At 39.7% G+C, this 15,462-nt stretch overlaps 1 protein-coding gene across 1 annotated transcript in view; it reads right to left on the bottom strand.

The window, feature by feature from the left end:
* LOC109479447 (nitric oxide synthase, brain-like) overlaps positions 1–15,462 on the bottom strand; it is a 31,931-nt gene that overhangs the window by 6,594 nt on the left and 9,875 nt on the right. Inside the window, exons 5-19 of the mRNA XM_019781411.1 lie at positions 13,285–13,376; positions 12,624–12,765; positions 11,558–11,697; positions 10,681–10,852; positions 9,852–9,953; positions 9,158–9,352; positions 8,270–8,373; positions 6,718–6,862; positions 5,686–5,790; positions 5,043–5,122; positions 4,730–4,904; positions 3,276–3,420; positions 2,824–2,902; positions 1,875–2,068; positions 1,130–1,299 (exon numbers count right to left, since the gene is read on the bottom strand). Coding sequence (XP_019636970.1) covers positions 1,130–1,299; positions 1,875–2,068; positions 2,824–2,902; positions 3,276–3,420; positions 4,730–4,904; positions 5,043–5,122; positions 5,686–5,790; positions 6,718–6,862; positions 8,270–8,373; positions 9,158–9,352; positions 9,852–9,953; positions 10,681–10,852; positions 11,558–11,697; positions 12,624–12,765; positions 13,285–13,376 — 2,040 coding nt within the window. The remainder of the gene's footprint in view (positions 1–1,129; positions 1,300–1,874; positions 2,069–2,823; positions 2,903–3,275; positions 3,421–4,729; positions 4,905–5,042; positions 5,123–5,685; positions 5,791–6,717; positions 6,863–8,269; positions 8,374–9,157; positions 9,353–9,851; positions 9,954–10,680; positions 10,853–11,557; positions 11,698–12,623; positions 12,766–13,284; positions 13,377–15,462) is intronic.

Raw genomic sequence — 15,462 nt, 5'->3', positions numbered from 1 at the left:
AAAGCAGAAATGTCTCAATTTTCAAAGTTTACTTTCAAGATGGATTCCATTTCTGAGTTTGAAGGCACTCTCTGCCCATGTACAGGCCCATCAATCAATCAACTAGGATTCCCCTTGTCAATACATTGTATTAAAACTTTGAAAACACAAGCAGTCCACCCATAATAATACTCCCTCATGAATAAGTAGCCTCTGCCATTGACCCAGTTGTAAGAATTAGGAGAGTAGAAAAAGAAAGACACTCCTGGTCCCTGGCCGGGGTTTGAACCCACAACTAAACCCAGGCACCAGTCCACATGCTGACACTCTAACGATTCGGCTAAAAGGTCTAGACCCATCGGCCGGGTCAGTTGGTAGTACCTATAAACCCCCCACTGTTACACAGTGACCTGTCTAAGACCAATGTGTGTCAGCAGCCAAAGTTGATAAATTCTACCACCTATGTCTGAGTCGGTGTACAGAAAGTGCGAAATGGAACGAAATGGACGAAATGGAACGAAATGGAACAAAATGAAACTAAATATGTATGAAGTACGTTGGAACGGCGACGTTAGTGCGTTTTTGCTATCTATTTCATTTCATTGTGCACATGTAAGGGACACGGCTGGTGATAAAATTCCTCCCCATGGGCATACCGCTAGGGCAGACAGAGACCACAAAGAAGCATACTTTGACTGCTCACCTCAAAACTCAATAAATTGTTTTTATAACGTACCTTATAACGTTGTGGTCACTTAATTCTTAACATACCCTGATCCATCTTATAACGTTGTGGTCACTTTATTCTTAACGTACCCTGATCCATCTTATAACGTTGCGGGCACTTTATTCTTAACGTACCCTGATCTATCTTATAACGTTGCGGTTCTAAGAATACCATCTACATGTATCTTAACGTTGCCATTTGGACGTCGAGCGGACACTAGCATCGCCGTTCCAACGCACAAATGGCTTAACGGCTTTCCTCCATACATATTTCGTTTCATTTCATTCCATTTCGTTCCATTTCGCACTTTCTGGGGTCCCGTCTGAGTCTATTTCCTGTCACTCCAGAGTGAGTGCTACACACACCCTCCTTGCAACTACAGTCAAAAATCAAAACGACTGTACAAGGACGTAATAAGACTACCTTAGCGAGTTCCTGTAGTCCTGCCTTCTCCGCAGTGTCGTTGGTGTGCATGGCCAGACTGCCCAGCAGTTGTGGGGAGGGGGGCGTGGTGATGTCCAGGTACCGCGACAGGGCCGTACGCAGGGAACATGGCGGCAACCGCTCAAAAGGCATCCACGTTTTTGTCACCACTGAACAAAACACACAACACATTTAATTATTATAACCGCTGTGAGTCAAATGGGTCAAAAAGCAACGCTAAGTAGAAAGGTTGCCATTTGCTTGGGAGCAAATACAGCATATTTCAGTCCATCTCCCTCCCATGCAAAAGTGGACTATTCAAAACTTACTCCAGTGCAAAACTGGAAGATTCTCAAATAAATAAATTATATAGCAACTATGTAATTGAGGACATAGATGCAAGAACAAGCACTTTGAATCTCGACAGATTTACTTACAACATTTCACATTACTCTTATCACACAATCTTTTTGCAGGTATGAAAATGGAAGAAATTATCTTAAGTCACCACCAAAAAGTGGTCACATAATAGACAGTTGGAAGATTTTGTACACAAATTGTATGCCTAGCAACGTATTTTTTTAATACTACCTGAGTGTAATTGCTGGTGCACAAACTGAAACTGAAACTGTAAAATATGTTTATATGCTACATGTTTTCATACAGAATACACTAAATAGACAGTTTTCAAAAAGACAATGAAGATGTGAACTGGTTTATTATGGGTACTGTTACTTTTACATACCAGCTGCAACAGTCTTCTTGTGTAGTGCTTCTATTTCAAGCACATCATCCGGATTGGTACCACCATCAATTCTACCCAGAATCCTCTGCACAAGATGGCCCTCATTGGCTGGGAAGACGCCAAGATGGTCGCCGGGTGAAAACTTCAACTCTTCGCGGCCCTTCGTGTCCAGTTGAACCAAGATTGTCTGTCGACTGAGGTTCAATGGAACAATAAACATGTAAGAAAACTAGAGAAGTAACATTTGCAAAGCAAATGCATTATGTTTACCATCGGACTTGGTCTGCTCTGTTAACTCAAACACATTCACATACATGTACTACTAGTATATGGTGACAGGAGCAGAGTAGACCATGAAATTGCAACATTATGTAACCCAACACCAGTCACCATGGTGACAGACGTCAACAAATCATGCCATTGGTCAGGTCATAGGTCACTGTTTGGAGAAGAAGAAGAGGAAGAAACTGAATGAAAACAATATGTTTTCCTTCGGTAAACATAAATATCATCAAAAGCTACTAAACTGTTGTGGCAAATCTAACGTTCTGATGGCAACAACTGCTTTCAAACTTTTAATTTAATTTGTGAAAAGTATATTGAGTATTTATAATAACTAGATATAACAGCACAAATTGCTCTACTTATTATGAAAACTTGTTTTAAATTTGCTTTTTCTTCTCTCTTCTTCAAACACATAATAATTAAGGTCAATGACCTAGGCCAGATGTCTGTCACCATGGTAACTGATGCTGTAGCAGACAGCCTGTGGTGTTGGGTTATATTATGTAGCAGGAGAGTTGGAGGGCCTGGTCACCATACATGTATACTAAGACCAAGTATATAAAGTTGTTTGAATAAGAATTAACGGGATTATTATTTGTTAGGCTTGACAATGTTAAAATTAATGTAATGCATTTGCTTTGCAAATGTTTGAAAGTTTTCTTACCTTGAATCAGGTGCCTGTAGTTGGGTTCGCGAAATGAAGGTACAAGGTACAACGTTCTTACGATGCACAGTGGACAAACCTAGTGCATGTATTGTAAAGAAACAATGTTTAATTGAGACAGGGGGTACCAAAAACTTTCTCCAACTCTTGATCCAGATAGGGTTTTTGAAAATGTTCTAAAACACCAAAAAATACACAGTGACCAGAAATCAGAGAAAGATTAAACATTGTACAACAAACCATGTGAATATTCATAAGATTGGTGAGTCACTTTTTACACAACCAAGTAAGAGGTTTATTCAGCCAATGATTCGGTAACCGTCTGTCACCTTCCTCAGGGCAATTCTGACTGGTTCACATTGTACATCACAGTTGTTGATGATATAGATGCATTCCCAAATCAAAGTATTTACATATAAACATAGTTACAGGGAACTGTATCTACAATGTACCTTCCAGTAAGTCTGTGTCCTTGTTACTCTTGGCCTGTACAAGTCGGAACTTGTCGGGTGCCCAGCTCAGATCACTGCCCAGGAGATTAGCGGTGGCTTCGTTCATGTCAACCCCATGTCCAACATCGTAACTCAAACATGCAGACTGTGTGAAAAGAAGAATACAAAAAAAATATATTTCATCTATACCATGGTATGGAGTGAAATAACTTTTCATGCAAAGTTTTAACCAAGGTATGCTTCATATTTCCTTCTATGATAAACAGATGTGAAAACAAATGTACAAAAACAATATATTTCATTCATATCATGGTATGGAGTGAAATAACTTTTCATGCAAAGTTTTAACCAAGGTATGCTTCATATTTCCTTCTATGATAAACAGATGTGAAAACAAATGTACAAAAACAATATATTTCATTCATATCATGGTATGGAGTGAAATAACTTTTCATGCAAAGTTTTAACCAAGGTATGCTTCATATTTCCTTCTATGATAGATAGATGTGAGAACACTGTGTGTACAGGTGCCAGTGCACTTCCAACAAGAAAACAAACATTAAAAAACAATATATTTCATCCATACCATGGTATGGAGTGAAAGATAAAAAACTTTTCATGCAAGGTTTTAACCAAGGTATGCTCCATATTTCCTTCTAAGATAAATAGATGTGAGAACACTGTGTGTACATGTAGGTGCCAGTGCACTTCCAACAACAAGTTGGAGATTTCAGACTTCCAGAAAGTATTTTGGATTTTAAGACATTTATTTATTTATTTCTGTTTTATTTAAACAGGGTAGAGACCTCAGTGCTATTTAAAAACACTGCTTTTCAGGAATGCCCTGTGACAACAAGTTATATGAAAAAAATGAAACCAACAGTCATTAAACAATACATAAAGCTACAAAACAACCAAGCGTCAAAACAAAATCGTTAACCGTAAATCAATTTCGTTCAAGTTCAATCTTCATTTACTGTGTATTGCATATCATTCTGCCTGTCAATCTTCCCCCAACCCATTGCATACAGAAACAGCTGTTAACATACATGTTACCTGTCCTTGGTGCTGAACGCTATATCTCTCAACTCACACAAAGTCACACGCAATGTGATGCCCCAATGTCAATTCAGCCTCTGGCTGCCATTTTTGGGACAGTGTTGTTGTGTTTTAATGCAAATAAACCACATATGTGCTTTCAACCTACTTAAACATTAAGTTCTAAATGTGATTTCCTGTGTCTGACCTTTTGACCTGTCATTTTGCCTGTCAATCTGTCTCCACCCATGTGCTGTCAACCTACTATATGCCATGTCAGACTAAAACCCCAATTTCTATATAATACACAGCTCAGCCACCCAAAAGCAATACTTCCATACCTGAAAATGATGAAGAAAAAATGAAAATGTCTAAAATTTTATTTCTTTTTTAGATGTTAGATTTCTGTTTCTGACCTTGAATGCACTCTCTGCCCAAGTGCGGAATGACTCCTCCTGACCGCAAAGTTCGTCCCCTTCGCCCACGGCATGGATTCGTTGAGCCCCCAGCTGGTCCAGGAGTGTGTCCACACTGTGGCCGAAACCGCAGAAGTGGGGGTAGGCACGGGAACCAAGTGCAAAGACTGCAAACCTGTGGAAGATGCAGTACCAACAAGAATCATAAGGTGGCATTCTTTCACTGTCATTGCACAAATCACAATGTAATGACACCAGGACTTGTAAAAAAAAGGAAAAGTGTGGAGATGGTTTGAAAGAAAACTTTGCTAACCTGACAGAGCTCAGTGGGCCGTTGTCTGGACTGGTTTGATCTTTCTGGTTCTTCATTTGCATTAGGGCACGTGCAAAGATCTGTGATAATAAAAGGAAGGAAAATTATTGTCAAACATCATTTTCTCAGTACAATATCTTTTTACATTACCAACCACAAATACCTATTATAACAGTTTTGCCTACCGTAACAGTTTTTGCTGTAAATGACTATTTTTGTGGTAGCAAAAGTTCACCGTCACTATGTAATGTTGACACTATTTAGGTTATCAGATTGTGTTGACCCATGACCCCACTAGAGGTCACCCTGTGAGCGGCCCTTTGTCCGCCATGTTCTTTGCGAATGTTGCATTAAACGTCTACTCCTACTTCGCGACCGTTATCGTTGAGTCGTCAACTACGTATCTCCTTAATGACACGCGGTCATATTAAAATGGACATGTTCACAGCACTATACATTCTAGCTTGGTGGCGGAAGGTGCAGCAAAAAGAAAGTCAGCGAATTATTTCTTCATCTGTATAAGTTCGTGGTGTAGAAGTGACCACAAAAACTGTGAATGTAAAAGTACCACAAAAATTGTGCTTTACAGTATCTAAGCAGAAGCAAAACTGAAAATTTTGAGAAGAACTGAAAGTTGTTTCACCTTGCCGTTGTCTGGTGGATCTCCATTCCCGAAGGTACTTGTGACAATGATGACCAGCTGTTCTTTGTCCAGTTGTGTCATGTCATACTCATCCATGCAGACCACCTGGGGAACAAAAATGTTTGTTAACTTGGTCGTGGTTGGGTCGTGTGGCGCAGTCGGTAGCGCGTTTGACTCACACCCGAGAGGTGGCGGGTTCAAATCCTACCCATGTCACCAATCTTGTAAGACCGACCTTCCCGGTGTGAGTGATTCAAACCTTATAGTCCGGTCTTACAAAGCTTGTACAAAATTGTTCGTACATGTACAAAACTGGTGTGTTTCGCCTAGAGGCGGTTTACCGGTTATGCAAACAAACAAACAAACTTATGGTGATTCTACCATGCTGGCTTTGAAAAATGTTCAACAGTGTTTGTGTTGTTTACTGACCATAGGCAAGCATTAGGGCATAACTAAACACAACATGGTGTCAGTGGTGGGATCCATTTGATGTATTGCAAAGGTTTTTATATTGTCTAGTTTGAATACAACAGTGAGTGCCCTATCTATACTGTATACAGTTACTCAAACTTCTTGCTAGACTTTTGCTAAATAAATGTTTATCACATAATCTTGAGTTCAGCAAAGTTGACTTAGAAGGTATACATGTAGGAAATACTTTTATGTACTTTTTAAATTCACTGTGTCCTTCCAATATTTTATCAGCTAATTGTTTGGAGATAGGAATTACTATACGTTTACACCAGCAGGGCTCAAAATACCATATGCAGGTTAGTGCAGGTAAAACCAAATGTAACTCTATGTGGAGTTCTTTAGTTGTATTGACTGTAATCAGTTCACATCATGGCACTGGTTTCTGAACAGTTTTTAGTATGATCCATACTTCCTAAATTCAGTGGTTCAGGTAAAACTTAATGTCTGCAGGTAATTTTTAATGTTGTCTGCAACAGTACTGGTATGCAAAATAAAAATATTTGAAGCCCTGACTAAATGACATATGTAAGGTATTATGGTAGCAGAAATGTTCAATACCTTTGCATGGAATGCATGTTTGTAGAGGTCACACAGGGAGTGGGAAAATGTCTCAGCCTTTCCCGTCTGGGAGGCGAACAGTATGGTGGACTTCACTCTCCTGTTCAGGGTCTTTCTCATCAGTCCTGCAGCAAACATCACAGCCCTGCAACATATGGAAATTACAGTTAGGCCACAGCAAGTAAAGTTTATGGATGACATCCTCCACAGACTCCAAATCTAATACAATAGGGAAAAAAAACAAGATGGGCCAAAAAAACAAGATTCTGTCATTATAAATTATAAATATTGAGGTCATACATGTAAGCCTTTTTAACATGAATTGAGGCAACAAAACAAAGCATCACAACTAAATTGTTTTTCTTTGAAATTAGGCCAAAATTTCATGCGCATGCTGATGTCATCCATAAAAAGGACTTGCTGTGGCCTTATAGATTATCTATGATATCATTATACAAAGTATTATGAGATACCAGATTATTTCTAAACCAATGGTATAGTGTTAAAGTTGTGTGTGTGAAAAAATGATCAACATTATACACTTAAAACCCATGATTTAGGCCTTTAAACACAGTTTTCAAGGCATTTACATGAGGCACAGTATATTTAGAGCACTAGTCTAAGAGTACACTGCAACATCAGATACAGTTGATTTTTCATAATGTCATAATGAAGGCATATTTTAGACAGCTTTTGCTCAGAATACAAGTACAAGTAAGACAGTTCTATCTGGAAGTTAAAAAAGTGTTTTTATGCAGAAAACCTCAAATTTTGAGGTTCTAACACTATTTTAGATACATTCAGTACACTTTACAACCAATTCTTCGATAACAAGACAATGCAGTTCCTGTCCTTGGTGCTGAACACCATCCACACACAGGGGAACATGCCTGCCCTTGGTGCTGAACACCATCCACACACATGTGAACATGCCTGTCCTTGGTGCTGAATACCATCTACACACATGTGAAAATGCCTGTCCTTGGTGCTGAACACCATCTACACACATGTGAACATGCCTGTCCTTGGTGCTGAACACCATCCACACACATGTAAACATACCTGTCCTTGGTGCTGAACACCATCCACACATATGTGAACATGCCTGTCCTTGGTGCTGAACACCATCCACACACAGGAACAGACCTGTCCTTGGTGCTGAACACTATCCACACACAAGTGAACATGCCTGTCCTTGGTGCTGAACACCATCCACACATACACACATGTGAACATGCCTGTCCTTGGTACTGAACACCATCCACACACATGTGAACATGCCTGTCCTTGGTACTGAACACCATCCACACACATGTGAACATGTCTGTCCTTGGTGCTGAACACCATCTACACACAGATAAACATGCCTGTCCTTGGTGCTGAACACCACCTACACACAGATAAACATGCCTGTCCTTGGTGCTGAACACCATCCACACACTTGTGAACATGACATACCTGTCCTTGGTGCTGAACACTGTCTACACACAGATAAACATGCCTGTCCTTGGTGCTGAACACCATCCACACATATCTCTACCAGTTTACTTACATGGCTGCTGCCTTGAAACTGCAGCGTTCCTTAGTCCTGATGTACTGTGTGAAGACTGGGGCAGTCGGGGGAGTTTTCCATGTGTGAATCGTCCATCCTGCTGCCTACAACAACAACAACAACAACAAAATAATAAACAATCAGCACTCTAGCTACAAAGTTAAAGCATGGTGCGTAGTAACGATAACAAAACAGTGTAAAAACAAACTGTGACTCCCATTTCACTAGTTTCATTTTGATGTTTTACATACAAATATTCCACCAGTCCTGTAAGTGCAAAACACCCGTACACTACCCGTCAGGGTTTAGGTTTGGAAATATGTTACGTACAGCTGACACATGTATGAGAGTTCAGAGACCGAAAGAACACTAGATCAGCTATACGCTTTATCCATAAGTCCACTTAGAAATGTAACTGATGCATAAGCTATTGCCTAAATTGTATCCAGAACTGTGCCTATCTAGTGGTATTACTGAATAGTTGCTTGAATGTTATGTTAGCATTAGGATCAGGAACAGAATGTAATAGTTTCCCCAATAGTTGTGGGGTCGTGTGGCGTAGCGGCAGAGTGCGCGACTCGGAACTAAGAGTCCCGGGTTCGAGTCCTGACATGCCACCGATCTTGTGCCCTTGGGAAAGACACTTTACACGGCTTTCCTCACTTTGCTCAGGTACTAGGTGTAAATGAGTATTGTCCAGGACCTGTAATGTATTTGTCCCCTGTGTTGGTGACGGCATTAATATAAGTTGAAGAAACTTGAGTGTGTCGTCACCACGTCTGGTGATTACATGTTGGAATAAAAAAAAATAGTTTCTGCAGTATCCAAGAAAATAGATTTACCCCAGACACAGTTCTGAATATGATGGTTTCTACTCATGCCACTCACCTGGTACTCCAGAGCAGGTCTGAGGTGATAGTTCAGCATCTCCTGGTGGAAGACGGGAGTGAGAGAAGAGCAGGAGGGAGGAACGATCCAGACCCAGTCTGAGGGGCAGCCGCCGCGCAGGCGGTGTTCTCTCTCCATGTGCTTCATGAAACTCTCAGTCAGGGTGTGCGGGTCCTGGGTCATCACTCCGTTCATCTGGAACACAAAGTGTGATAACTGTCAAATGATGTGTGATAACTGTCAAATGATGTGTGATAACTGTCAAATGATGTGTGATAACTGTCAAATAAAGTGTGGTAACTGTCAAATAAAGTGTGATAACTGTCAAATAAAGTGTGATAACTTTCAAATAAAGCATGATAACTGTCAAATAAATGTGATTACTGTCAAATATAGTGTGATAACTGTCAGATGTATCAAGCACAAGACACGTTAAGAAAGTTTTAATAATAATTCCTTCCTTCCTTTTCTCTTTGCTGTCTAAAATACATATTGCTGATTTCCTGTTCTTCCTTTTTCTTTCCTTCCTTTCTTCTTCCTTCCTCACTTATGTCAAGGCCCTTAACAGCCATGATCTCTTGATAGAGATAGGGTCATGCTACAGGCTTTCTGCAACCATTTCAAACATCTTTGCAATTTTTATTAGGGTTATATATGTGTCTGTGTGGTAGATGTTGTTTTGTTGTGTTAATACCTGGAAAGTGTGTAGAACAGCAATGTGCACTTCCAGGAAGGCAGCGTCCTTCCACAGAGAGTTGTACCTGGAAGTGTCGTACCCCAACTTCTTGGCGATCATCTGGAGAAAATAAAGTTACCATAAAAATTATTAATGATAATAAACTGATAGGAAAATAAACTTATTTTAAGCTATACCACAAAGCTTTTAAACTCAATATGCTATGATGATTAAACTTCAATGGCTTTGTAAAAGATTATACAAGTAAACTAACAATAACTGTCTGCAATATTAGTCCCCCTTTCAGTAACTGTTTGTAATTAACAACGTTGGCTCTTATTATTTTTAAGTTTATGTTTGAAATTTCATGTTTTCATTGTAAAATAATTGATAAATTAAACCTTTTCAAAACTTTTACGCTATAAATTTTATGTTTTCATTGAAAATAATTATGTTTACCGAAGGAAAACATTGTTTTTGCTCAGTTTCTTCTTCCTCTTCTTCTCCAAACAGTGATTTCTGACCTCAATGACGACCTGAACCAGACTGTCTCTCACCATGGTAACGGGTGTTGGGTTACATCATGTTGCAATTTTATAGCAGGTGGGATTTAGACTCCTGTTAACATCTGTGTCTATAATATCACCAGGATCCATAATATTGCCACCTTGAGAAATAGTGTGCTTAAAGATATTTTTACTGCAACATACTTTTGGTATGCAATCCTTCACACATCAAATGTACATACCTAGGGTATGTTGCAGTAAAAATATCTTTAAGCACACTATTTCTCAAGGTGGTGATATTATGGACCCTGGTGATATTATGGACACAGATGTTATATTACCTCTGTCATGTTGTATCTGTTTTCGTCCAACAGATCGCGCACCGGTTCCGTACTTTGAAACCAGCCTGTGATTGGACAAGCTGGAAACTGCATGCCGCCAACGTCGAATAGCATGTCTCCTTGCATCGGGATACAGTTCACCTTGATGGCCAGCTCTTCAAACCAGTCATGTCTGAATAAAAGAAAGCAAAATTAATAGATGGTACCTTGAATATACTTGTATGAAAAGGAAGGAAGGATAGACCGTAGAAAGGGGAAGGTAGAATTGAAGGAAGGAAGGAAGGAATCAGGAAGAAGGAAGGATGGATGGATGGAAGGATGGAAAGTAGGAAGATAGAAAAGAAGGAAAGAAGGAAGGGGGAGGACAGAAAGTTTTGGAAAAGGAATATATATAGGAAGGAAGGAAAGAAGGAAGGAAGGATGGAGATGGAAAGGGAAATGAAGGAAGAGAGGAAGGAAGGAAAGAAGGTAGAAATGAAGGAATGGAGGGAGAAAGGAAGGATGGTAGGAATGAAGGGAGGGAAGGAAGGAAGGAGGAGGTAGAAAAGGGGAGGAAGGAAGGGAGGAAGGAGGGAAGGAAGGAAGGATATAGAAAAGGGAAAGGAAGGAAGATAGGAAGGAAGGAAGGAATGAAGGAAGGCAGGAGGGGAGAAAGGAAGAAAGGAATGATGAAAGGAAGAAATTAAAGGAGGAATGACGGAGGGAAGAAAGGAAGGAAGGAAGGAAGATGCTTGAGCTATGACCCAATTAAATGCAACTGTTTGTGTTACAACAGTTGCAACATGGTGGCAGACAAAGCAATGCCCTCACATTAAAATGCTCTCTACTGTTCCCTTAAGTGATCAACACCTGAAATTTGGTTGTCACTATTTCTTACTTTGGATGTCTGAGCTCCAGTTCCAGTGGCACGTCTTCAGGCCAGTCAAACACCACTGGGTCTTCTCCATTAGCAGAGACAATGGCCGGCAGAAAATCGTATGGAGTTCCTTTTCCCTTCCATCCTAGACTCTGGCAGACCTTAAAGAAACAGTTGATTATAATGCAGTTTGGTGTGTCCGTGGTGCACGTCGTTTTCTTTTCTTAGTACGTAATTTTTTTTAAGCAGAACTAATGGGTGCAAGTATAGATTTGATTTCATGTAATTAAATCATAATTATACTGATACTGACACAACATCCCACGCACGTTAAAGAACCCACCATACTTATCGAAAAGAGTAGGGGACCTTCCCAGTGTGAGTGGTTAAAACCTTACAGTCTGATCTCAGGTTTGACATCTTGAAGAGGTGATAGTCACCTGTTATGTCAATCCTTCCACAAATGTGGTAAATCTTCATTAAAAAAACAACAACTATCACTTCCTCAAAGCTTGCAGGGAGACCATTTTGACCTCCAATTTGACCTTACATGTCATCAGTCTGTGGTTACAACATTCCCCCTCCCTCATTCCCTCACATTTTTTTCATAGCCCAAGATTTTCCATATTTGGTTAATATTGAAATGCTTCTTTTTCAAAATGGTGGACAAAATCTATCAAAGATTTGGAAAATAAAGTTGACTTCAAGTTGAAGTCATACAATACAAACGTACTTCCCATAAAACAGGTTGGGACAGTTCATCCTCACTTTGGGACAGTTGAAATTTATTTTTGGGACAGTGCAAAGGGACTGTGTGTGTTGAACAGAAAGAATTAAGACTTAAGAATTAAGACTTAAGAATTAAGACTTAAGAATCTTTGTTAAATTTTATTTTATGACCTCTGACCTCTCGGTACTACTTGCATGTTGTGTGTGGTTATGTAGTGTGTAGTTAAGCCTTACCATGTTGTGATGATAGTAGTTTGTAGTCAACGACTCCAGGAAGAATAGTATGTATGGCAACTGTACAAACTAATGGAGATCGGTCTAATAAACAAACAAACAAACAATTCGAGGCCTGCCATACCTTGGTGAGTTCCAAGCTGCCAGGATCTCCGATAACAGAACCGTCGGGCTGTTCGTACCCGGCGTACTGGAACAGAAGCTTGTTCCAGAACTTCCAGTCGTGTTTCCCGTCTGTTCGCATGGGGAAAATACTGATGGCAGTCCTAGGACATAGTGAAATGATGAAATGGAAAAAAAATAACTGATATGTTTTCAGATAACCACACTCATGTAACATGTAACTCAAATTTGAGTTACTCTGGAAGTCTACCATGATTGCTTTGGCATTGATGTCAAAGTCTTCAAAATACTACCAAAAAATTAATAAAATCTTTTCTCTGCGTTGATTTGTATTAATGTTGATAGTTATAATTGCATATTCATTCCCAAAAGGGAACCCAACAGGGCATTTGGCTCTGAACCAAGTGGTCCTGGGTTCAAATCTTTCCAAGTCACCGACTTTGTGTCCTTGGGAAAGATACTAAACATGAATTATTTAAATTTTCTCACTTTCTCGGGTGAAAATGAATATGCCAGAATGATCATTATCATGATCATGGACATTATAGGAAAACGAAACCAAGAGAAAAATGCAGCAATTTTAGATAACTAAAAGAAACAACATTAACTACAGCTTACAGGCCTCTTCTCATTTCTTCAAACAATCAAGTACATGTACTTACTTCATCTGTCCATCCTTGGTTGCGTATCTCACGTGATCGCAGACGGCATCAAACATTTCCTTGGCTGTCTTGACATTACGATAGTCGATAACCTGACAACAATATTAAAATGTTACAATTAAAATCCTTCTCATATGTTTCAGTGTTATAAGGCATGGTTTGGGATATAAAAACAAAGCAACTACTAAGGTAACATTTGCAAAGCAAATGCATAATGTTTACCTTCACATATGGTCTGCCCTGTTAATTCTTACTCAAACACATTCATGGTCAGACAGGTGTCTAAATCCTTCCTGCTATAAAATTGCAGCATGATGTAACCTGACACTAGTTACCATGGTAACAGACAATCTGGTTCAGGTCACTGACCTTTTTGGTTTGGAGAAGAAGAATAGGAAACTTAGCAAAAACAACATTGTTTTCCTTCCGTAAACACTATAACTAGACATACTTTGCACATCGTTCTGAATTTTCTGTAGCGTTAGGCCACACCAATTTAATTTCTTGGTTAATGGATTCGCCCGCTTCATTTTTTTTCTCATTTGCAAGAAAAAAATCAGAATCAACTGCAAAATGATCATATTTTGTCCTGAACAGTTGAAAATAGTCCAGTTATTCCATCTTAAAATGCATCACTGCGCATAAAGAAGCATCCAAAAAGCACATACCTGTAAAACCAAAGAGGAGCCAATATGTTCCCTGGGAATCAAGTAGTGTATTGGAAAAGCGTGAAGCTCTTAAGATAGCATCTGAACGAAGAAGAACCAGACCTACGCGGACAAATACCCGAAACTTTTTGAAGGCACAAAAAGATCTAGCAAGCACATACCAGATAGAGCAACAGAAATATATCCAGGAACAAATTGAGAACATAGAAAAGTGCATGGAAAGCAAAAGATCAGCTGCAGCCTGGGAAACAGTAAATGAAGTTAGTGGCCGAAAAAACACAACAAAGTCAAAGCTGAAAGCCTCAAGTCAAAGCGAGAGGTTACACATGTGGAAAGAACACTTTCAAAGTCTTTTGGGAAAACAACCAACCACCACTGATGAGCCAGTTCAACCAATCATATACAAACAACTAAACATAAAATGTGGAGATTTTACTGAAAAAGAACTAACTGATGTACTGGAAAAGATCAAAAACAGAAAGGCAGCTGGTCTAGATGAGATACCTCCTGAGGTATGGAAAACACAGGCTTTCAATGACATACTCCTTGGACTGTGCAATAGTGTTTACAAGAAAAATCAAATTGAAATGTGGACAAAGGGGTGCATTCTTCCCTTCCCAAAGAAAGGTGACCTGAGCAATGCTAGAAATTACAGGGGTATCACCCTAACCCCTATAGCCGCAAAAGTTTACAATGCCATGCTTTTAAATCGTTTAAGACCTGAAGTTGAGAAAATACTTAGGAGAAACCAAAATGGCTTTCGCAAGAACAGATCAACAACGTCCCAGATACTAACTGTTCGCAGGATAGTTGAAGGAGTAAAGTCAAGAAACCTAAAGGCCACTCTTCTATTCGTTGATTTCGCTAAGGCGTTTGATTCGATTGATAGAAGAAAGATGATGCAGATTCTTCTTGCTTATGGTATTCCAACTGAAACAGTGGATGCCATCATGATGTTATACCGGGACACTCAGGTTATTGTAAGATCCCCTGATGGAGACACAGAGCCCTTCAACATTGTAGCTGGAGTCCTTCAAGGGGACACACTTGCACCTTATTTGTTCGTCATGTGTCTGGACTATGTACTACGGACATCTGTCGACCAAATACAAGAAAATGGTTTCATCCTAGAGCACGCAAGATCTCGGCGATACCCAGCAAGGCATCTCACCGATGCAGATTTTGCTGATGACCTTGCACTTTTCAGCAACACAATCCAGCAAGCTGAAATTCTTTTACACTGCCTAGAAAAAGCAGCAAGGGGTATTGGTCTATATGTCAATGCTGGCAAAACAGAGTTTGTGACATTCAACCAACACGGAAACATCGCTTCTCTCGATGGAAATAGCATTAAACAGGTTGAGAAATTCACATACTTAGGTAGTGACATTTCATCAACTGAAAATGATGTGAGTGCTCGTATTGGAAAAGCCTGGGCGGCAACTGACAAGCTATCAGTGATCTGGAAATCCCCCCTGCCAAATAAGCTGAAACGTGAATTCTTCCAAGC

Source organism: Branchiostoma belcheri, unplaced genomic scaffold (assembly GCF_001625305.1).
Source record: "Branchiostoma belcheri isolate BF01 breed outbred unplaced genomic scaffold, Haploidv18h27 scaffold49, whole genome shotgun sequence".
NCBI lineage: Eukaryota > Metazoa > Chordata > Leptocardii > Amphioxiformes > Branchiostomatidae > Branchiostoma > Branchiostoma belcheri.
This window is presented reverse-complemented; position numbering and strand designations above follow the sequence as displayed.